The sequence below is a fragment of the Liolophura sinensis genome, chromosome 6 (assembly GCF_032854445.1).
Source record: "Liolophura sinensis isolate JHLJ2023 chromosome 6, CUHK_Ljap_v2, whole genome shotgun sequence".
Taxonomy (NCBI): domain Eukaryota; kingdom Metazoa; phylum Mollusca; class Polyplacophora; order Chitonida; family Chitonidae; genus Liolophura; species Liolophura sinensis.
Window position 1 is genome coordinate 1,348,073 of NC_088300.1, and position 21,527 is coordinate 1,369,599.

General features: G+C 45.7%; 2 protein-coding genes and 1 non-coding gene across 3 annotated transcripts; 2 read left to right on the forward strand and 1 right to left on the reverse strand.

Moving 5' to 3' along the window:
* The first annotated feature begins 5,934 nt into the window (after positions 1 to 5,934).
* LOC135469364 (annexin A4-like) lies at positions 5,935 to 11,603 on the forward strand. The gene is made up of 9 exons (XM_064747993.1): positions 5,935 to 5,967; positions 6,650 to 6,820; positions 7,821 to 7,854; positions 8,153 to 8,304; positions 9,097 to 9,186; positions 9,598 to 9,673; positions 9,893 to 10,005; positions 10,863 to 11,034; positions 11,395 to 11,603. The coding sequence occupies exons 1-9, from the start codon at positions 5,935 to 5,937 to the stop codon at positions 11,601 to 11,603; spliced, it is 1,050 nt and encodes a 349-aa protein (XP_064604063.1).
* A 3,618-nt stretch (positions 11,604 to 15,221) lies between these two features.
* On the forward strand, positions 15,222 to 15,294 carry Trnal-aag (transfer RNA leucine (anticodon AAG)). The gene has a single exon. It is a non-coding gene; the product is annotated as a tRNA-Leu (tRNA).
* A 4,198-nt stretch (positions 15,295 to 19,492) lies between these two features.
* Positions 19,493 to 20,482, reverse strand: LOC135469367 (uncharacterized protein F54H12.2-like). Its single transcript, XM_064747998.1, has one exon. The coding sequence runs from the start codon at positions 20,480 to 20,482 to the stop codon at positions 19,493 to 19,495; it is 990 nt and encodes a 329-aa protein (XP_064604068.1).
* Positions 20,483 to 21,527: the final 1,045 nt, after the last annotated feature.

Here is a 21,527-nt window from a genome sequence, read left to right on the forward strand (position 1 = left end):
CTCAACTAATTTTTTTTTATTGTTGTATCGACAGATTTTTTACACTGTACACCTTGTTTTACTTGAAACACTTCCCTCACCCATTTTTATAAAGACACTTGTTGAGTTTGTTTAGGTATGAAGGTATTAATTACTAAACAAAGCAATACAAAAAAGCACTTGTATTAAGAATTTTAGTATTGCGCACAGAATTTATTCATTTCTTTATCGAGTCTCGGAGAATAAATCTTTGTGAAGTCAACAGCCTCCCCGGTTGGTATGAAAGAAAAAATTGTTTCCTAAAACAGAATATTTTGTACACATATACCTACCATGGCTTTGATGACATCCTATTTTTCTTCCTACAGTTAATGTTGACAGTTAGACCGTTAAACTGGCTGATGTCACCTGCTCAGTCTACCTTGTTATAAGATGTTCAGGGTTAGTAAGGCGCTGAAGTCGATACAGTGGAATCAATGTGGAGATGATGAATTCCGCATAGGATTTGCTCTCTTTTATTTGCTGTGTCTTCATTGTCACGTTATTGTGTTAGTTACAAGTTGTTAGTATTGTTTCAGTGCATGGTAGGTGATAGAAGTTGTAAAAGTTACAGTCCAAATGTAGTCTCTTTAACATGGCAGTGTTTGTGCTGTGTCTGTTCACTTGTCCATGTTATTAAAGGAACCTTGTTAACATATAACAGAGTATCGTGTTATAAGTGTAATAAATAGCCATCTCAAAAGAGATATTTGTGTTTTGTGGTTTTACTTGGTTCACAATATCCATTCCTCTAGTTCTACAGTGACCCTATCTCTTTATACGTGAAATATTGCCGATGTCGCGTTAAGCAATATTCATTCATTCATTCATTCTTTATACGTGCTATAGAGCTTCTCCGAAGATATGGCAATAATGAACCAGAAACTGTGATATTGCCTTTTCCTGGGGAATGTGGTACTTTGTTTTCGCAGATATGTGATGTAGTAGGTTTTAAAACGAGGAAAATCTTAAAAACACAGTATTACAATTGATGCTTTCTTTTTAAATAGTAAACCAGACGATGCTTTGGACAAGAACATACAGTGTTTTAATAAGTGTTCAGATTTTTAGAATAAGTATAATATTTCGAGAAGCACCTTGTGGCAACCATAAAGCTTTTAACCAGTCACGTCAGTTAGTTGCAAGTGTAATGGTTAACATCACCTAATGGCCATTGCAACGGTTAATTCTTGCCGTTTGGTGCCCATGGTGAAGGTCAGTTGTTGACGTTTAAGGGTTGCGGAAGGCATCAATTCTTTTCTCCTAACCATGGGAGAGATCAACTCTTGACATTGGTACCCATGGAAGACCTTAACTCTTGACGTCGGTAACCATGGAAGGTGTTAACTCTTGACATCTGCCAACCATGGGAGACACCAAAATGAAATCAGACAAGACTTACATGTATGTCCTTAAATACAACGAATTGTCATGATTTTCATACATTAAAATTACTAATCTTGACAGGCAAATCTCTTCTAGAAGTGGAAGGAAACCTCAAATCGGACAAGGCCGTGCGTCGGACAAAACTTCCTCTGAGGCTGGAGTCACAGTTCAGTCACTGGAAGATACATCTGCAAGTTCGAAGAACAAAACGGATACAGGCAACACGGCATACCAAAAAGCGTCGGAAAATTCTGATTCCATTGTTGAAAAGGCAGACAATAGACAAGAAAAAATAGAAGAAGGCGACACACTGGGGCCGGTAGACACACATAACACACAGGACAAAGTGAAAAGCAGGCAAGCCCAAAAAGACATTACAGAGAACAAAGTGATCAGTCCACAGGACAAAGTGGATAACACACAGGACAAAGTGGATAACACACAGGACAAAGTGGATAACCCACAGGACAAAGTGGATAACACACAGGACAAAGTGGATAACACACAGGACAAAGTGGATAACACACAGGAAAGAGAGATGAAAAACAGGACAACAGTAAACATAGACAGCGAAAATAACGGACAAGACACAGCAAAACAGGAATTTAACAGTTCAGATTCGGCGAACCAGGCGGAAAACAGGGACGTGTTTGAAGAGCGGAAACAGCAAACTCCTCCAGAAAGTGAGATAGGCCTAGAAAAGCAGAGAAAGATGGGCTTGCCAGATAAACATGACAAAACCACTGAGGCATCTAAGACAAATTTCAAGGTATGTTTTATGAATTTTGGTGAAGTTGTCTTTACACTACCTGTATCACTGCACTTCAGTTCGGTATCAAGTTGGGTTCCATGGTGATTCTGTTATATCGATAACTGGGGTCCAACGAATACGTTGAGGGGTATACTGACATATAACGAAAACAGAGTTCAGTCATGCTTATTGCATCATTATGTGGTCGGCTTCTGATTTTAAATTTTGTTTTTTAATAACATATATTTCATTTTTGTTGGAATATACCAACAGGACATAAAGGTATAGATATACGATGAGATGTTAGCATTTAATTGTATAAAACCTATAATAATACTATTTAATGTTTAAACTGAAATATTTTATAACAGCGTTAACGTTTGACGTAAATAGAGTTTGGAATAAACCTTAAAATATCTTTGCCCTGTTTATTTCTGAACAAGGATGTGTGTTTGTATGTTTTCAAGGAATCAGCTGTTTCAAAACCTGAGGACTCTCGTGGCACATTTGATCAAGGAAGCGACTGTGAATACCTGTTTTCTCTACTCAATGACAAAGGTAGATTATTTTGCCACAAATCTGTTTTGAAAGTAATTCATTGATGAACTATAATCTCTTTGATATCAACGCCCTAGTTTCCGTGGATGACATGCCAAGGTTTTTTGATATCAACGCCCTAGTTTCTGTGGATGACATGCCAAGGTTTTTTGATATCAACGCCCTAGTTTCCGTGGATGACATGGCAAGATTTTTTGATAAATATAATAATTAATAAGATATTTTGAATAAAAAAATGAAACATTCGTTTTCTGACACTTTCATAACATATCTTTCACCCTGCATGAATTTTTTTTTTATGTCACGCGTGCTCCTTCCCTCGATACTGACAGCCACGCGTGCTCCTTCCCTCCATAATGACAGCTACGCGTGCTCTTTCTCTCCATACTGACAGCCACGTGTGCTCCTTCTTTCCATACTGACAGCCACGCGTGCTCCTTCTCTCCATAATGACAGCTATGCATACTCCTTCCCTTCATACTGACAGCCATGCGTGCTCCTTCCCTCCATATTGACAGCCACGTGTGCTCCTTCTCCCATACTGACAGCCAGGCGTGCTCCTTCCCTCCATACTGACAGCTACGCGTGCTCCTTCCCTTGATACTGACAGCCACGCGTGCTCCTTCTCTCCATACTGACAGCAATGCGTGCTCCTTCTCTCCATACTGACAGCCTCACGTGCTCCTTCCCTCCATACTGACAGCCTCACGTGCTCCTTCCCTCCATACTGACTGCTATGCGTGCTCCTTCCCTCCATACTGACAGCCACACGTGCTCCTTCCCTCCATACTGACAAGCACGCGTGCTCCTTCCATCCATACTAACAGCCATGCGTGCTCCTTCCCTTGATACTGACAGCAACGCGTGCTCCTTCCCTCCATACTGACAGCCACGCGTGCTCCTTCTCTCCATACTGACAGCAACACGTGCTCTTTCCCTCCATAATGACAGCTACGCGTGCTCTTTCTCTCCATACTGACAGCCACGTGTGCTCCTTCTTTCCATACTGACAGCAACGTGTGCTCCTTCCCTACATACTGACAGCTACGCCTGCTCCTTCCCTTCATACTGACAGTCACGCGTGCTCCTTCTCTCCATACTGACAGCAACGCATGCTCCTTCCCTCCATACTGACAGCTACGCGTGCTCCTTCCCTTCATACTGACAGCCACACGTGCTCCTTCCCTCCATACTGAAAGCCATTCGTGCTCCTTCTCTCCTTACTGACAGCAACGCATGCTCCTTGCCTCCATACTGACAGCTATGCGTGCTCCTTCTCCCATACTGACAGCCACGCATGCTCCTTCCCTCCATACTGACAGCCAAGCGTGCTCCTTCCCTCCATACTGACAGCTATGCTTGCTCCTTCCCTTCATACTGAGAGCCACGTGTGCTCCTTCCCTCCATACTGACAGCAACGCGTGCTCCTTCCCTCCACTACTGACAGCTACGCGTGCTTCTTCCAATGATACTGACAGCCACGTGTGCTCCTTCTCTCCATACTGACAGGAATGCGTGCTCCTTCCCTCCATACTGACAGCTACGCGTGCTCCTTCCCTTGATACTGACAGCCACACATGCTCCTTCTCTCCATACTGACAGCCTCACGTGCTCCTTCCCTCCATACTGACAGCTATGCGTGCTCCTTCCCTCCATACTGACAGCCACGCGTGCTCCTTCCCTTCATATTGACAGCCACACGTGCTCCTTCCCTCCATACTGACAGCAACGCGTGCTCCTTCTCTCCATACTGACAGCAACGCATGCTCCTTCTCTCCATACTGACAGCTACGTGTGCTCCTTCTCCCATACTGACAGCCACGCATGCTCCTTCCCTCCATATTGACAGCCAAGCATGCTCCTTCCCTCCATACTGACAGCTATGCGTGCTCCTTCCCTTCATACTGACAAGTACGCGCCTGCTCCTTCCCTTCATACTGACAGCCTCACGTGCTCCTTCCCTACATATTGACATCCACGCGTGCTTCTTCCCTTCATACTGACAGTCACTCGTGCTCCTTCGCTCCATAGTGACAGCCACTCGTGCTCCTTCCCTCCATACTGACAAGCACGCGTGCTCCTTCCATCCATACTAACAGCCATGCGTGCTCCTTCCCTTGATACTGTCAGCCACGTGTGCTCCTTCCCTCCATACTGACAGCCACGCGTGCTCCTTCTCTCCATACTGACAGCAACGCGTGCTCCTTCCCTCCATACTGACAGCTACGCGTGCTCCTTCTTTCCATACTGACAGCCACGCGTGCTCCTTCTCTCCATACTGACAGCAACGCGTGCTCCTTCCCTACATACTGACAGCCATGCGTGCTCCTTCCCTTCATACTGAAAGCCACGCGTGCTCCTTCTCTCCATACTGACAGCAACGCGTGCTCCTTCCCTCCATACTGACAGCTACGCGTGCTCCTTCCCTTCATACTGACAGCCACGCGTGCTCCTTCCCTCCATACTGCAAGCCATTCGTGCTCCTTCTCTCCATACTGACAGCAACGCATGCTCTTTCCCTCCATACTGACAGCTACGTGTGCTCCTTCTCCCATACTGACAGCCACACATGCTTCCTTCTCTCCATTCTGACAGCCAAGTGTGCTCCTTCCCTCCATACTGACAGCTATGCGTGCTCCTTCCCTTCATACTGACAGCCACGTGTGCTCCTTCCCTCCATACTGACAGCAACGCGTGCTCCTTCCCTCCACTACTGACAGCTACGCATGCTCCTTCCCTTCATACTGACAGCCATGCGTGCTCCTTCTCTCCATACTGACAGCAACGCGTGCTCCTTCCCTCCATACTGACAGCCACGCGTGCTCCTTCCCTCCATACTGAAAGCCATTCGTGCTCCTTCCCTCCATACTGACAGCCACGCGTGCTCCTTCCCTCCATATTGACAGCCACGTGTCCTCCTTACCTTGATACTGACAGCCAAGCGTGCTCCTTTCCTCCGCACTGACAGCCACGCGTGCTCCTTACCTCCATACTGACAATCATGCGTGCTTCTTCCCTCCATACTGACAAGCACGTGCCTGCTGCTTCCCTCCATACTGACAGCCACGCGTGCTCCTTCCCTTGATACTGACAGCCACGCGTGCTCCTTCCATCCATACAGACAGCCACGTGTGCTCGTTCTCCCATACTGACAGCCACTGGTGCTCCTTCCCTCCATACTGACAGCCACGCGTGTTCCTTCCCTTGATACTGCCAGCTTGATGGAGTTGCCTCTGTTGCCAATCGAAGCTGGCGTCAGATGTACTGCCAGAGGTCCTTGTGAAATAAACCTTCACCTGAGTTGCATTTACTATTATTTCAGAGATTGACCAAAGCAAGATATTTGATTTGTTAATCAGCCGAAGCCACCGTCAGCGACTACAGTTGAGGTTGAAATATCAACAACTATATCGACAGGTACTACTTGCCGGTCAGATTTGTGTGTTTTTATGTGTTAGAATGTCAGATTTCCAACAAGTTTCCGTTGGCATTCATAGCCTTAATTGCATTTCCCAAGAAACCAATACCCTAATGTGTACATCGGCTTTTCTCGACTGCTCAGTAATGTCCCCCAGTCAAACAACTGTTTAAATTAAATCGAGTCTGCTCAGTCTATCATTTTTAAAAATAGAGAATCAGTGTACAGTGGAAATCATTGACGGATTAGTTCTGTTTTCATATGTATGACATTTGTTTTTCTCCATGAACACACGTGTGGACATTCAAACAATTACTCCTTCACTTCAAGACAATAATTTAGTCAATCAGTTCATCAATAAAACCAGTAAATCAGCCAGACACATTAACCAATCAATCACTCAATGGATCTCTCGCTCAGTCAATCAATAATACAATTACATGTATACAAATTTTAACCATACAATTCATCGATCGACCTCTCAGTATGCTTGTTTTGTGTTTTTCCTCTGTTGACAGGACTTGGTGAGAGAGTTGCGGAATGCCCTGTCTCCGAGCCTGGAGATTGTTCTCGGGGCTTTAACACTGGACATGGTCGAGTACGATGCCTTGTGTATCCACCAGGCTGTCTCGGGCATCGCTATAGATGACAAAACTCTCGTCAACATCCTGATATCACGAGACCCAGTGGTAAATTCATTATTCCTGTCTGCATTAGTCTCACAAAGCATCGACCATTTACGCTAAGGTTAGACGTATAAGCAGATGAACGTCTACCTGAGCACGTATATAGATGCTGAAGCTGGAGAACCTTCTAAATGATCCCCAGGTTTGGAGAAACCTTCTAACTGATCCCCAGGTTTGGAGAAACCTTCTAACTGATCCCCAGCTTTGAAGAAACCTTCTAACTGATCCCCAGCTTTGAACAAACCTTCTGAATGATCCCCAGGTTTGGAGAAACCCTCTAACTGATCCCCAAGGTTAGAGAAACTTTCTAACTGATCCCCAAGGTTAGAGAAACCTTCTAACTGATCCCCAAGTTGGACTGACCTTTTATGATAACATGCAAAATTCACATGAAACCGGGCCCCAATGTTAACACATCGCGGATTCAACGTACAGTTAAGTGTCTATTTTGATTTTATCATTTGACTGAGCGAGTTTTGCCTTAAACGAAGCGTGTATGTCTTGTAACTTGTAAATCTTTTCTAATATTCCGGAATATCTGCTTTTATCGTAATATCTGCTTTTATCATCACTGGGGCATGTAGTGGTGGGGAAGAGGGTGACACGTGACACGTGATACCTCAGAGGTCACGGGAGCTAAAGTGTCCTGAAATGTCCATATAAAGCGATACAAAAACTTTACCTTAAAATGAACGCTACGTATGCCTGGTGGAGCTGCTGAGGTCAGATCCGACCTGCGAGCTGATTTGTTTCTCATCTTGTGTTTCAGTAGCAATACCACAAAATAGTGGAATACCACTTCTAGTCGGCACCTATCTTTTATGATTTAAGATTTCATCTCGCAGCAAAATACAGTAAACGGATGTAGGCCCCTATGTCAGTTAATCGTGAATCATTGCCCAGGCGTCTGGCGTTATTGTAGAAATGATTGATCAAAGTTTATACAAGCATTAAGACAGTGACGTATTTAAGCAGATCCATTTTGGTTTTTTTTTTCTCTTAGCATCTGAAAGCGGTGAAAATCAAGTTTTGGCAAGGTAAGTACTTTGATCTTGGAGCTGAAATGATTGAACACTCACTTGATATTGTGAAAATAGGCGTTTCTAATACTGTTTCACGTAGAATCAATAGTTGCTAGCCAAGTTTGATCGGCAACATTTATAGGCCCTTCACAGAGAGTAATGTATTTATTTGATAGGTGTTCTCACAGACCCTCATGACTATAAGTGACCTTGTACATATACATGTATATACATGTCTTACATTGCGCAAAGAATTAAACAAACTATAGAAGCATTAGACATTAGATGAAGGAGTTTGTGTTTACGTTTGTAGTTTACGGCAAGGACCTGATAGACTACCTTCGGCGCGTCACAAACACGGAGTTAGGAGAACTTCTGTTGGTATTCTCCTGTCTGCGGGAGGGAAAGTCGCCTAGGAGGGAGAGTGACGAACACGTGACAGAGGCGGCGCAACGACTGGCTAAAGTAAGACAGTCAGCATTGAAAGAAAGTGTAGAGTGTGTGAGGTTAAAACTGTGTGAATAACGACATTTTTATATATTAATACTTGGAGTGTAACGTCCTACTTAACAATACGACGAGGAGTCATAAGGTGTGTGTAAATATATTGTGTCTTCTTGTGGCAGGGCAAGTCCATGCCCTCAAACTCCTGCCTCCATTGAAGTATCATGCCGAAGACACCACAGCCAGTCACGTTATACTGACACCGGGCCAACCAGTCACGTATATTTACTCTAACCTCTCCATGTTGGGCGATAAGCGAGGCAGCAGCAAGTATCATTTTGTCTTTGGTATGACCCGACCCAGGTTTAATCCCCGGGTCTCCCGACTTGGAGGCTGACGCTCTAACCGTCAGGCCACCGAAGCGGTTGGGACATTTTCTACAGAAAACCACTCATTCCGCCTAGGCTATAGAATATAAACTCTCTAACGTGACCCATGAACCATGAGTTAATTGGTAACTGACAGTTACAATAAATCATGGGGATTGGGATCTTGAAGCTCTTACAAAAACAATATTGGTGTACGTTGTACAGATTTTGGACAAAAGAATGTGCAAAAATATGGATCAGAGCATGATGGGAAATTGCCTGATTTGATAACTCAGATCTTTAAAATTGTTTAAAGTCAAATACAACATGAACAACATTTTTCATTGCCTTGTCTTGATTATTATTTTGAGGACCAGCGCAGTCTGTGAAAACTGCACGTGTATGTTATTACGATTACCCTTTATTATGCTGATTTACTTTTCAGAAAATTTCCAGTGGAGAAAAGTCATATCTTGATGTCTTTCACAAGAAAAGTGGAGATGACATTCATAAAATATTCCGAAAATATACAGAGGTACGCTCTCCAATAAACTTCGAACTCCCTGCCTTACATGATTAGGGTTTTGGTGAAAATTTTATTTTTCAGTGTATCGGATTATCGGTATTTAAATCGACAAAGAAAAAAAACGGCGACCATGTGACAACCAATTTGCCGACCAGCCACTCATCTTCCGATTAAACACGATGCAGACCGTTCACGTAATTAACTGTGCTGGTGAACCAGTAGTGCTCAACTTACGTTGCCATAGTAACTATGTCCACGGAAATCGTGGTAGATTTGTGAAACAGGAGGCCAGCATGGCACGAGTGTGTCCAGAGGTCGTCTCCAAACATGACTTTATGTACGTCAGCTGTGTGCATGATTAAATATATAACCACAGAACCAACTTAAATAGCCAATCACGCATCATATTCTGTGTTATAGGTAACAGGCAAAGATGTGTCGGAGTCATTTCACAAGTACAAATCTGGAGAAGTGAGATTTGCGCTCATGGCATTCGGTAAGTATTTCACGCCTGTAATGATAATGGTACTATTAAGTACAAGTGTAACTGGTGAGCCTTTAGCTTTTAGAAGCATTTTTCTGTTGCTTTCAGTCATCCTGGTAATAATGGGTACCAGAATCGAAAGTGAACCTCTTTGGTTTGAATGATGGGTGACTTGATTTAAATTTAATTAAAACTTGATTCTTATCGGATGTCCCACGTGTTTGGTTTCAGCTGACTATCTTAGTGACCACACACTGTTTTACGTCCACCAGCTGAGGGCGGCTATGAAGGACCCGGGGGTGGATGGTATCATTCTCATCCATATCATCGTGTCCCGGGCAGAGGTAAGCAGCCTTAAGCTATACGCGTATTTCTTTGTCTTTGTTGTTAGTTTACTTTTGATTTAGCATCACGTTTAGTGCACATGGATGCCGTCACATTGATGTCTTCATGTACACTCACAGCCACACTACTGTCATACTTACAAACCTGCATTTAACCAAGCCTCATATCGATTACACAGGACATGACACCAGACCTGATAACAGACATGGCACTCAGTCTACGAGCCGAAAACTGACCATGTGGCGCCGTTCTCTAGTCATAAGTCACTCAAGCTTTATTAGCCGATTAGCCATTACCGGCTTTACCGCAGGTGTCAAATGTCAGTAATGAATCTTAATGGATAAATATACCAGAGTTCAGAGGTCAACCGTAGAGCAAGAATGCCTGGCTATACGACAGATATCAGAGGTCAACCGTAGAGCAGTAATGTCTGGCTGTAGGACAGACACCAGAGGTCAAGCGTAGAGCAATAATGTCTGGCTGTAGGACAGACATCACAGGTCAACCGTATAGCAATAATGCCTGGCTATACGACAGACACCAGAGGTCAACCGTAGAGCAATAATGTCTGGCTATACGACAGACACCAGAGGTCAACCGTAGAGCAATAATGCCTGGCCATACGACAGGCACCATGCAGAGGTCAACCGTAGAGCAATAATGCCTGGCCATACGACAGGCACCATGCAGAGGTCAACCGTAGCAATAATGCCTGGCTATTCTTAAAACGGTTGTTAACTGTTGAGCTTCACTGTTGACTGTACTGAAGAATTGAATTTTTTATTATTTGACTGCAATACCTGTGATTGGCCGATTGTTTTTAACAACTTTACGTGTGGATCTGTGCTGCTTTCAGATAGACCTGGGAGAAATCAAATCGCGTTATGTGACGGCGTACGGAGTGACTCTGGAAGACGACCTTAGGAAGCACAATATTGCGGACTACGCCCAGGTCCTGCTGGCTATACTGAGGACAGCCAAAGGGGGAGACGTGAAGGTTGTCGGTGGGAAACCGGGGCAAAAGCAAGGTAAACAGACTGTCGTTTTGGGGAAGTGCCTGGAAATATGTCCAGAGACGGAACAAATTTCACCTGACAAATTCTAATGTCCAATTACCATTATCTCCAGCGAGTGAATGGAGGCCATATTTTCATTTTTCCATGTAAAACTTAAAAACAATATCATCCACTGAAAAGAGTCTTTAAACACCGTGTAAGTGATGCTAAAATACGCAGTATGTGATAATTGAATGTCCTCTTTATCGTGGGACGAGTCCATTATTGCAGCAGGTATCTGGATTTACTTAACTTTTGTATAAAATTATTTGAGTGATTTATCATGTGGGTACAATATTGTATTAAACTGAGGATGTCTAAACTTTTAAGCAGATTCCGGGGGTGGAAACGAAAGCTTGGAAACCTCATCAACTTCTAAGAGAAGAACAGATGAGAAAATACGTGCACAGGGGAAAGGACATGGACATGAGCAAGGAGGTGCAGAGGGGCAAGGGGGTGCAGAGGGGCAAGGGGTTGCAGAGGGGCAAGGAGGTGCAGAAGGGCAAGGGGATGTAGAGGGGCAAGGAGGTGCAGAGGGGTAAGGAGGTGCAGAGGGGCAAGGCGATGCAGAGGGGCTACTTTAATAACTCGCACGTTTAGCCAACCTGGGATCGAATGCGTCATGGTCTTGGTTTGAAGTTCAACAAATTAGCATACCTTTACTGAAACGCTTATACACGGAAGCCCATTAGTTTCACGGTGGAAAAAAGTTGAGGGAGAGGGGGTGTCGACTCGTAATTACGAGAACGTTTCTTTTTGTGCATTGTTGCAATGTCGATGTAAAATGGAGCGGTGTAGAAGCTTCAGGAAGTCTTGTACTACTCTAGGACATGAATACACGAAGTCTGATACATGAAATAACATAGTCGGTGGTTGGCAGCTGGTTATTCAAAGGGGACCAGTCATTACTTGGAATAAAGATCAAGTCCGCATCAAATGTCACTATAATGTTCAATATGAAGTCTGCAGGTGCAGTATTAATGAAGTTGTATGTCAGATAGCTATTCAGACTGATATTCACAGAGCGGCACTCCGGTGTAGGAATTAAGAAGTTTGGGCATCGTGTAATAATGAGCATTAAGTTTCTGTAGGGGCACTATGAACGGAGTTGTGAGTCAGAGGGCTATTGCGACTGCTGGTCACAGAGGCGCCCCGTGCTGATGGAAACAAGAAGTATTATGTGTCATTAATGCATTAATGCACATTAAATCTGTTGGTGCAGTTTTAATGGAATTGTAGACCAGCCTATTCAGGCCCCGTTTGAATAGCCAGCTGCTAACTACCAACCGCCGACCAGATATTCCACGTAACACACTTCGTGTATCCATGTGCAAGAGTAGTGTAAGATTTCCTGTTACTTCCACAACAATTTGACACTTATATTGTTACAATGTACACACATTACTAGAAAAACCTCGCATTTTCGTATTTTTCCCTCGACTGTTTTTTCATGATGACAAGGTGCTAGTACTGAAATAATTTCCATTGGCTTCTCTCAACATATGAATGTGATAAATGAATCTTTGGTATTTCTGTACGGTTTATTGAAATATACTTTTCATGTCTTCCGGTCGTGTGACTTTTTCCACATTTTCAGTATAATATTAGGTTTTGAAATAGTTGTTTGTGCTAAAGACAGAAGACAGTTATTTATGGGTATCCTCAAATTGATATGCCGAATTTTTATTCATCAGAAGCTTGTATAATATTTATCTATATACACTAGACTATTTTTGACTTCCTTTATGTTTAGCGGTTAAGTATAGAGTATCTGTGTTTTATGCTAAGTCAAGTAACAAGTGTACTGCTAAGTGCTGGGCGAGCATCTTGCAGCTGACATAGTTAACATAAATGATTGGTCTTATTTCTCTATACGTATATATGGTATCATTTTACGGAGAGAAGGTGTTGAAATTACTGTCACAACATTCACTTACCGTGAACACGAGATGTTTCAAGATCTACTACAATAAAGCATGAATTGATAAGCATTTCTTTCAGCACCTGCAAGATTTCTGGCTGTATCGATCATACTAATAAAGATAAATATTTTATCCTAAGATATTGATTCGTTAGTAGACGTTTTATTTAAATGAACTATTCTAAAATGTTGGTAATAGTTTGAAATATTTAAGCATATAAGCCTAGATATTGAACTACACATCAGTACTGATTTTCGCTGTCACATCTGCTTATACCATTAGATGGAAGAATGTACTCATTGGCTCAAAGTAGCTGGTGCCACAACCTATCGACCCTTGACGAATATGGTCGCGTGCTTTTGGCAGTAACCACGGAAGTTAATTGGTGGGGTACTTGGCAAAAGGCGCATTTCTTTTTGCTGGAGTGTAGTCCTACCTGTTTTTCTACTTATAAACCCAGTAACTGTCGTGTATGAAGTGAAACAGTTCACTATGAGGCACTCTGAGAGCGTAAACCCCCTCCACAACTATACAAATGTATAAATTCCCCATTACAGTGCAAACGCCCTTGATCGACTCATATATATGATGAGTTCCAAGTTCCAACTAAGGGGCGAAATTCGGGGGCTATTACAACGTACAAGAAAAATATACGTTTGTGCCCTATCTGGAAATGGTGACGATTCATTTATAGTATTCCTGAACCCGGATTGTGCTGGAATGGTCAAGCTTTGTACAAAAATCTAAATCCGAGCACAAGGATTTCCATTAAGCTGCCGATAGATAAATTAAACGCCGGCAAACGTACAACTGCTTAGCGGTGGTAATAAACAAGCACATCGTACAGCAGTCGTGTCATTCTGTAGATTAATTCACACTCTTATACATTAATCCGTCGACTATTAAAGACGAATGGCTGCGCCTTGTCATTAAATATGATAAGTCTGGCATTTCATGTTATTTTCGCAGTGATATACATGTATATACGCGGGACTGGTTTACTATCCTCTCTCAGAGGAACCACTACCATGCTGAAGTTCAGTAGTTCATGTGACAAGTGCTGAAGGACTAGATACATCAAGGTATGAATGATTGTTGACCTTGTGAGGTAGTCTGGCCGGGGATAGCGTTGATGAGAGTTGACCTTAGTAGTTGAGAATGTACGTTTGGTTCCGTTTTGAGGTGGAGGTTTTTGATGTGGAGGTTGTTGATGCCCAGTTGCCCCGGCTGGGGCAGGTTGGGCAGGTTGGTGGTGACGTCACACCTGCCAGCCCGAAGGGCTGGGGAAGTTTGGTGGGTTTTTTCCACGCCGCGGGGCATATGTGATGTGTGTAGTAGACCAGAGTATAGTATAACAGTATAGGGGAAAAAACGAGAAAAAAAAGAGGCAAAACGTCGGCTTGTAAAGTGGAGTGGGACAGCTCGAAAAGAGCTCCCTGGCGCCAAAACGGACCAATGGGTGAGCCGGATTTGCCCCAAAACGCCCCAATGGAGGGCCCGCAAAACGAGTGGATTTCGAGGGTAATATGGAGAAGAAGAAGACGTTGAAGGAGAAGAAGATATTCACCTGCGGAGTGTGCGATCGAAGATTTACCCGACGCGATAACTGGCGACGGCATCAAAAAACACAACACGACGATAAGGAGAAGAAGACGGAGAAGACACTGAGCTGCTGGGTGTGTGCCAAGCACTTTATCAGGCGGGATAGCTGGCTCCGGCACCAGCGGACACATCACCAGCCCCAGACAAACAAAAAATTCACCTGCCCAACCTGTGACCGGGCGTTTTTTCGCCGAGAAAATTTGGTCCGCCATCAACAGCGGCATGACAACAAACAAGAACGTGTGTGGCATTGTGAAGACTGCGAGAAGTCTTTCTACCGGTTGTGGGATTGGCGGACCCATCAACGTGGGAAACACGGCCCGGTAAGTTCTTTTTTTATTTTTTTATTTTTTGTTTTAATTTATTTAAAAATTATCTTTGAAAAAAAGTTTAAAACACGGAGACCTGATCTTCCGCTGCCTGATATACGTAGGCCCATGTGGGGATGTAGTTCCTGTTCTTGAAGGAATTATGGCGGAGTAACATAGCATGCGCGATTTTAATCCTCAGCGAAAACTAGGTCAACGCTGATCAATTGTCTTAATGTCGGTGTGTCGAAAAAAAAAAGAGAAAAAGACGCGATACAGCAGGCGCCGCTTGATTATGGAGGTTGAAAAGCCACCGTACTGCATGGATGGCCGGTTAGCTCAGTCGGCTGAGCGTCGTGCTAAGAACGCGAATGTCACGGGTTCGATCCCCATATCGGCCAGTTGACTCTCTTTCATTTTCGTTGGTGGGCATTGAGTTTTTTTCATTTTCGTTTCTTTGCATACTATTTCGTTTTAAATAACCCTTTTCTATGTAAATTTGAATAAAACAATAATTATTGGACATCATAGTTCATGATCGTCGGCCTGGCTGAGCCGTGCGCGTGATGCTACATTGTTGTCAGCCGGGGTTGTGTTCAGCTCGCCTGCTATGTATATATGTCTAATACTGACAAGCCTGCCCCGCAACAGTAAGAGCTATCTCATGTTACATGTTTGTAACAGTGTATGAAAAAAGTATAAAAAAACTTCTTTACTGGATAATATACAATAAGACACGGTGCATTTCATTGCTGAAAGTTACTATTCACAGCTGAGCTGTTTACCGTTATGTAAGCACTTGTGACAAATGTGTTTTCTATCGCCTGTAGATGGTGTGTCGATAGGGTTTCCACTCCATGTAGGTGACATGTATAAAGGTGTACTCCCCAGCTCGCTGGCGCAGTGGCTGGCGCAGTGGCTGGTTGACTGACTGGCAACAATGTATACAATGTATACAAGGCGCAGCCGATCAAGACCAAAATCCACGTGTCCAAACAAAAACCACGTGTCAAAACAAAACACAGCTGACAGTGATATGTTTCCTGAACAATGGTGAACGGGAAAACCTATCTGGATGGTTCCTATGTTTTATGTATTAAAAAAAAAGGGACTGGGTCAGGGTGTCAGTGTGTCATGCTAGGGTTGATATCTATCGGAATGGCTCCTATGTATTATGTATTATAAAATTTTTTAGCGGCACATATGTACATATGTACATGGATGGTTCCTATGTTTTATGTATTAAAAAAGGGACTGGGTCAGTGTGTCATGCTAGGGTTGATATCTATCGGAATGGCTCCTATGTATTATGTATTATAAAATTTTTTAGCGGAACGTGTAGGTGACGTGTATAGTATGTATAGAGTATGTCTAGGGTTTACTTGGGCTATAACGTCTACACCCTTCTATGTTACAGAGACCTGTTTCATCTACCACCACCCCCACCACCACCACCACCACCGACGACAACAAACCCAGCACGAGTAGAGCTAAAGTGAGTTTAGAGGTGGATGCCTCGCTGAAAGAAGAAAAGAAAAAACAACGAAAAAACAAGTTCAACGAGCCAGTTCGAACCCGACCCGGTACAGCCTCACGAGGCTGTCTTGCCGAGCGGAGACAGTGACGTACGGGAGTTGTACCAGCGACATTGGCAATCAATCCGGACTCATTTCCATCGCCACAAACCAATTCAAGACTGTTATAATTACCGACTATGATCTCGGCGCTATCCCAGCCTATGTAGACGAGATTTATGAAGACCAGCCGACTACTTTCACTGTCAATTACAGTTTTGGATATATCCTCCGCCACAAAGAGACGGGACAGGTGCGGTATTATTACCCGAGCACCAACAACGCCCGAGTACTCGACGCACCGTACCGCGTGGCGAGTCGGGCTGACCTGCGAGGATTCCACACCCAGCATCTCCTCACCCAAGACCCGCTTACCTGGGCCCAAAAACAACGCCCCAATACGAAGTGGACCATCAACCTCATCACCAACGTGATGTTTTTCGTCCACAAACTTCCGCATCAGCCTATCGGTAAAGGTGGGGTAACGTTACCCTCATACCTGACGGGAAACAAGGTGTTACATACGTTGGTGGGTGGATAATGGTCCTTACAGGGACTATTTGTGTTTGTTTCGGTGTCTAGCCGTCCATCTAGACCAGGCCAACCCCAATAACTGCGAACACCAGGCTGGGGGGTATTACCGCAGGTATCTGGAGGAAATGGAGATGGAGCCGAGGTATTTCTGCGGGGTACCGCTCAGTGCGCTGGACACGGTGGAAGGCTTGTTTCAGGTGACAAGTCTACCAGCTCATCCCCATGGACAGGTCGTACTCAGCACAACTCATTCACCGCAGTGTCGAGCGCTATTCGGGTACGGGACAGATTCGTGACATATATGGACCAGCTCCCCGTCCTCGGCTTTAACTCGGGTAACTACGACCTGAACTTGATCAAACAGCAGCTTTACCCCCACCTGGTCCAGAGCGGTGATTTGGAGTATGTGATTAAGCGAACAATAATCACATGGCCCTCACCACACCGCAGATTAAGCCCCCAGGACTTATAGCGGGTGGTGGATGCGAACGACGCATACATTCGCTCCCAGGGCTATCCATTGGTAACGATATGGGAGTGCGAGTTCCACCACCAACAGACGACAAACCCAGCCTTACGGGACTTCCTACAACGGTACGGTTTACCCCCGACACAGCGACAGCCCAAGGCACAAGCTCAGCTCATGGAGGCTGTCATTCAAGGCCAGTTGTTTGGATTTGTAGAATGTGACATCCACGTGCCGGACCACCTCAAAGCGGACTTTGCTGAATGTCCACCCATCTTAAAAAACACCGAGGTGAGTCGGGCTGATATAGGCCCCACCATGGCAGAGTTCGCGGCTGTGAATGACATCATGCCCGTACCCAGGCGTATGCTGATCGGGAGCATGTTTAGTAAGCAAATTCTGCTAGCCACACCTCTGCTCCAGTGGTATCTCGGTCGAGGATTGGTCGTCACACACGTCTACCAAGCGATGGAATACACACCGGAGCGAGCGTTCGAATCCTTCGCAGACGCCGTCACCCAAGCCCGGCGGGAGGGAGATGTTGACCCGACCAAAGCCCTGATCGGGGAAACGATGAAGCTGTTGGGGAATTCAGGTTATGGAAAAACCGTCACCAACCAAGACCGACACTTGGATGTCAAAATCTGTGATCTGGCAAAAACACGGAAATTATTGGAGAGTGTTTTATCGTTCGCAGTGGTACATACGTTAAAAAGTTAAAACCACCTAGCGGGGGGCGGCAGGCCGGCAGCCGTCATAGCCTGACACACTGACCGACTTGCCGTGCCTGCTACATCGTCATACATTGTTGCCAAGCTGCGCCTTGCCGTCATACCGCAGACAGCCTGGTAACAATGTATGACGCAACGATGTAACAGGCGGTGACTGGGTCAGTGTGTCAGTGTGCAATAGCTGGCCTGCCTAACCTGGCTAGGTGGATGATTTTTTTGTTGTTTGTTTTTTCTTGTTCCTTCTTGTTCTGGGGTGCTGTTGTTTCATAATAAAAAAAAAAGTCAAACCACCACGGTATGTGAGTCACATAGTCTCTTTTTTTAATTTTATTCCATACTGTATGGCGTAACAGGTCGAACAGGGAAACAAGAACGTGGAATGCATAACACATCGAACTGGGAAGAAAGAATGTTATTTGATGTATGTTTTACAGTCCATGGGTGTTGAAAAAAAAACGAGGGATGAATCCCAAACTGGCGATCCACCCAATCGAACACCCGTAAGTCATTATCGTAGGTCGTACACGCTGTGTCCAACGTGTGTACAATAGCATCCATGGGACGACCTCGAGCTCGCTGGGCTAAGTAATACACACAATATTGACCGCACACGTGCGTGTCCAGACCTTGCAGCCGCCGATCATTCCACGTCCAGTGGTGTGTTCCCCGGTTAAGCCAAGCGGTGATATCGGGGTAGAGGGGTGGGAGTCCGTAGGAATCAAAGTATTCGCCCCGGAGATGGGGTGGGTTGGACCACTGGTCTATGAAGACGGCGACCCATTGTCGTCCCGGGCGAAGGCACGTGTCTGTGTTAATGATGCAGGCCCAGGGCGTCCAGGGCGTTCTAGGGGTGGGTCGTGAGGGGAGTGAGGGGAGATGGTCCCGAGGGTAGACACCGCCCCCCTCCCCCACCACATCCCGGGTAAACACGTCTGTTTGTAGCACACGTCGCAATTGTACCGTGTCCATGTTGTTGTTTGTTTTGGCTGTTCAACTGGCGAAGTCACAGAGCACGTTTCGGCTTTGGTCTATTTCTATGATATTGCTGAATTCAGCGTAGCACACCACGTTAATGGTTTCCGGCAGTGGTTTGGCAAACCGCATCTCCAGGCGCAAATCCCCTTTTTGTACCAGGTTCAGTTGGTGGTCGTTGTGGAGGCTAGGGGTCAAGTCGAAACAAAACAGCGTGTGGCCTTCGTCGAATGTAGTGCGCTTGATATTGTTTCCCTCGTCGTGAAACGCTTTCCACGTGTGGGTAAAGAGGTTCATGTACGTGCGGATGAAATTCTCGTTCTCAAAGTCGGGTGTCAGGGGCTTGGTTGGAATCTGACGACCGCCGACGTGTGTAGTAGTGTCGGAAACGAAACGGGTTTTTAGTGCAGTCCCCGTCAAAAGCCTTGTTGCTCACACACCCCACCACTAAACGTGTCGGTAAGCTGCCCAGAAATAGGTTTTGTTCATTGATGAGGGTGTGACCTCTGGGGACAGAGAAATACTTGGTCAGCACGCGTCGGATCGGGTACTTGGCAGGGGCTTTGGCCAACGCTTTCAAATGCCCCAGTTGTACACCGCTGGTGATTTTCACTTTACGCACAAAGATCAATATCTCCTCCAAGCGGGTCTTGTAGTCGGGAGCGGCCTCACCGGACATCAAAGCAAACGAATCCTTAGCCGGGGTGAGATGGATGCGGACAGTGACGTTGTTGAGCAGGTGTCGGTGTTGCAGGAACATGTCACAATGCAGGCGACCAAGCATGTCAACCGACCGACTTTTAGCCGCGCAGGTCATCCGATCGTCAAACCCGGCGTTGCTGTCATCCATCGTGTCAAACTTTCCTGGGGTGTCCGCATACCACAAGGCAGCAGACAGCTGGCTCTTTTTGGCCTCTTTACCGTAAGACAACAACGTCTCCAAGTAAGCCCGGTATGGGTACATGCCGGTGGACGGCGTGATGAGTTTATCGTTCAGGGAGACGTCGACCTGCCGCCACATGGATTGTATCCACAGGTTAGTCGGAGCCACCTTCTTGTCAGCCGCCACAGCCGTCCCGTCCCCGTTTAGGATTTTTGCCTTCACGTACAACATGGTGTTGGCCAGGTCCAAGTAAGTGTCCCCGTCGGCGTTCGTGATGACAAATTCCACAGGTCCCACATCACTCAGGCTGGCGATGGGGCTGTAAGCATCCCAGCGACCTTCTCGAACGCTGGTGTCGGTTGGGGGTAAGGTCCACAAATCAAACTCACTGCTGACGGACGGGCAGCACTCGGGGTGGGGAAGAGCCATGGCCTGTGTATGTGTGTATGTGTGTTTAGCTGAAAATATCCGATGGATTCAGTGCATTCGATGCGGCTCGAGCTTTGATGTGTCTTCTTCTGGGCTTGACGGCACGTCCTTTAAGTCCCACGTGTCGGTGACGAGTGGGCGTGACGCGTGGTGTCTTCCGTTTTATAGGCTCACCCAGTAACCGCTGTCGGGCGTAGCGACTAGCTTTGACCAGCAGCTGTTTTCCAGTCGCCAAACCGCGTCGTTTCAAAGCCTGTTGTGGTGACACGCCCCCACTCAGCACGTCCCCCACGACTTGCAGTCCGGTTCGTAACGCCGTTTTACCCAGTGCTTTCACAGCCGGCGAGGTTAACAAGGTTGTGGCAGCAGTTTGCTGAGACCGCCCAGCAAACCGTGACCGCGCTGGACAGCCACACCCCGAAACACAGGTAACCCACCTCCGCCGGCTTGTTTGGTGTAATAGTCGATGTAAGCCTGCTGTGATGCCATTATTGCAAGGGGGTAAAGCACGCCGCTGTCGAAAGTGAAGTGTCACCACCACTTTACCGCGTTCAAATGCGACGGATTGACCCGTGTCGTTCCTAATATCAATGTCCACCGTCGAGAAATGTTTGGACTGCACGGGGATGTATTCCACGTGTTGGAAAGTCTTGGAGACGTGCTCCCCATACTTCCCTTCCGTGGTGACCGTCCGCAACAGCGGGGCCAACGTGTCTCCCACCACACGCGGTTCGATAATGTCTGTGTACACGTACAGCGTGGGTGTGCTGATCTTTAAATCCTCGGCACCGACATACATGAGGTCCGCCGGTCCCATGATCCATCCGTACGGTAAATTCATGAGCTGCATTAGACGTGGGCTGAAACCAAGCCCCAGTGGTTTCTTAAACCGCACGCTGTATTTCCGCTGCATATCATCGAACTCAAACGTTAAGTCCCCGGCGTGCTCTTTGAGATCGCGGATCTCTGTACCGCTTAACAATTTGGTCAACCCCCAGGCCAGGTCTTCGGGTGTCGGGTAGTAGCCGGCTGGTAATATGAGCTT

Coding starts and splice junctions, on each gene's coding strand:
- LOC135469364 (XM_064747993.1), top strand. CDS start 5,935: ATGGAGTTGCCTCTGTTGCCAATCGAAGCTGGC. Junction 5,968..6,649: donor TGTTGCCAATCGAAGCTGGC/GTCAGATGTACT, acceptor CTCTGTTGACAG/GACTTGGTGAGAGAGTTGCG. Junction 7,855..8,152: donor GAAAATCAAGTTTTGGCAAG/GTAAGTACTTTG, acceptor TTACGTTTGTAG/TTTACGGCAAGGACCTGATA.
- LOC135469367 (XM_064747998.1), bottom strand. CDS start 20,482: ATGGCTCTTCCCCACCCCGAGTGCTGCCCGTCCGTCAGCAGTGAGTTT.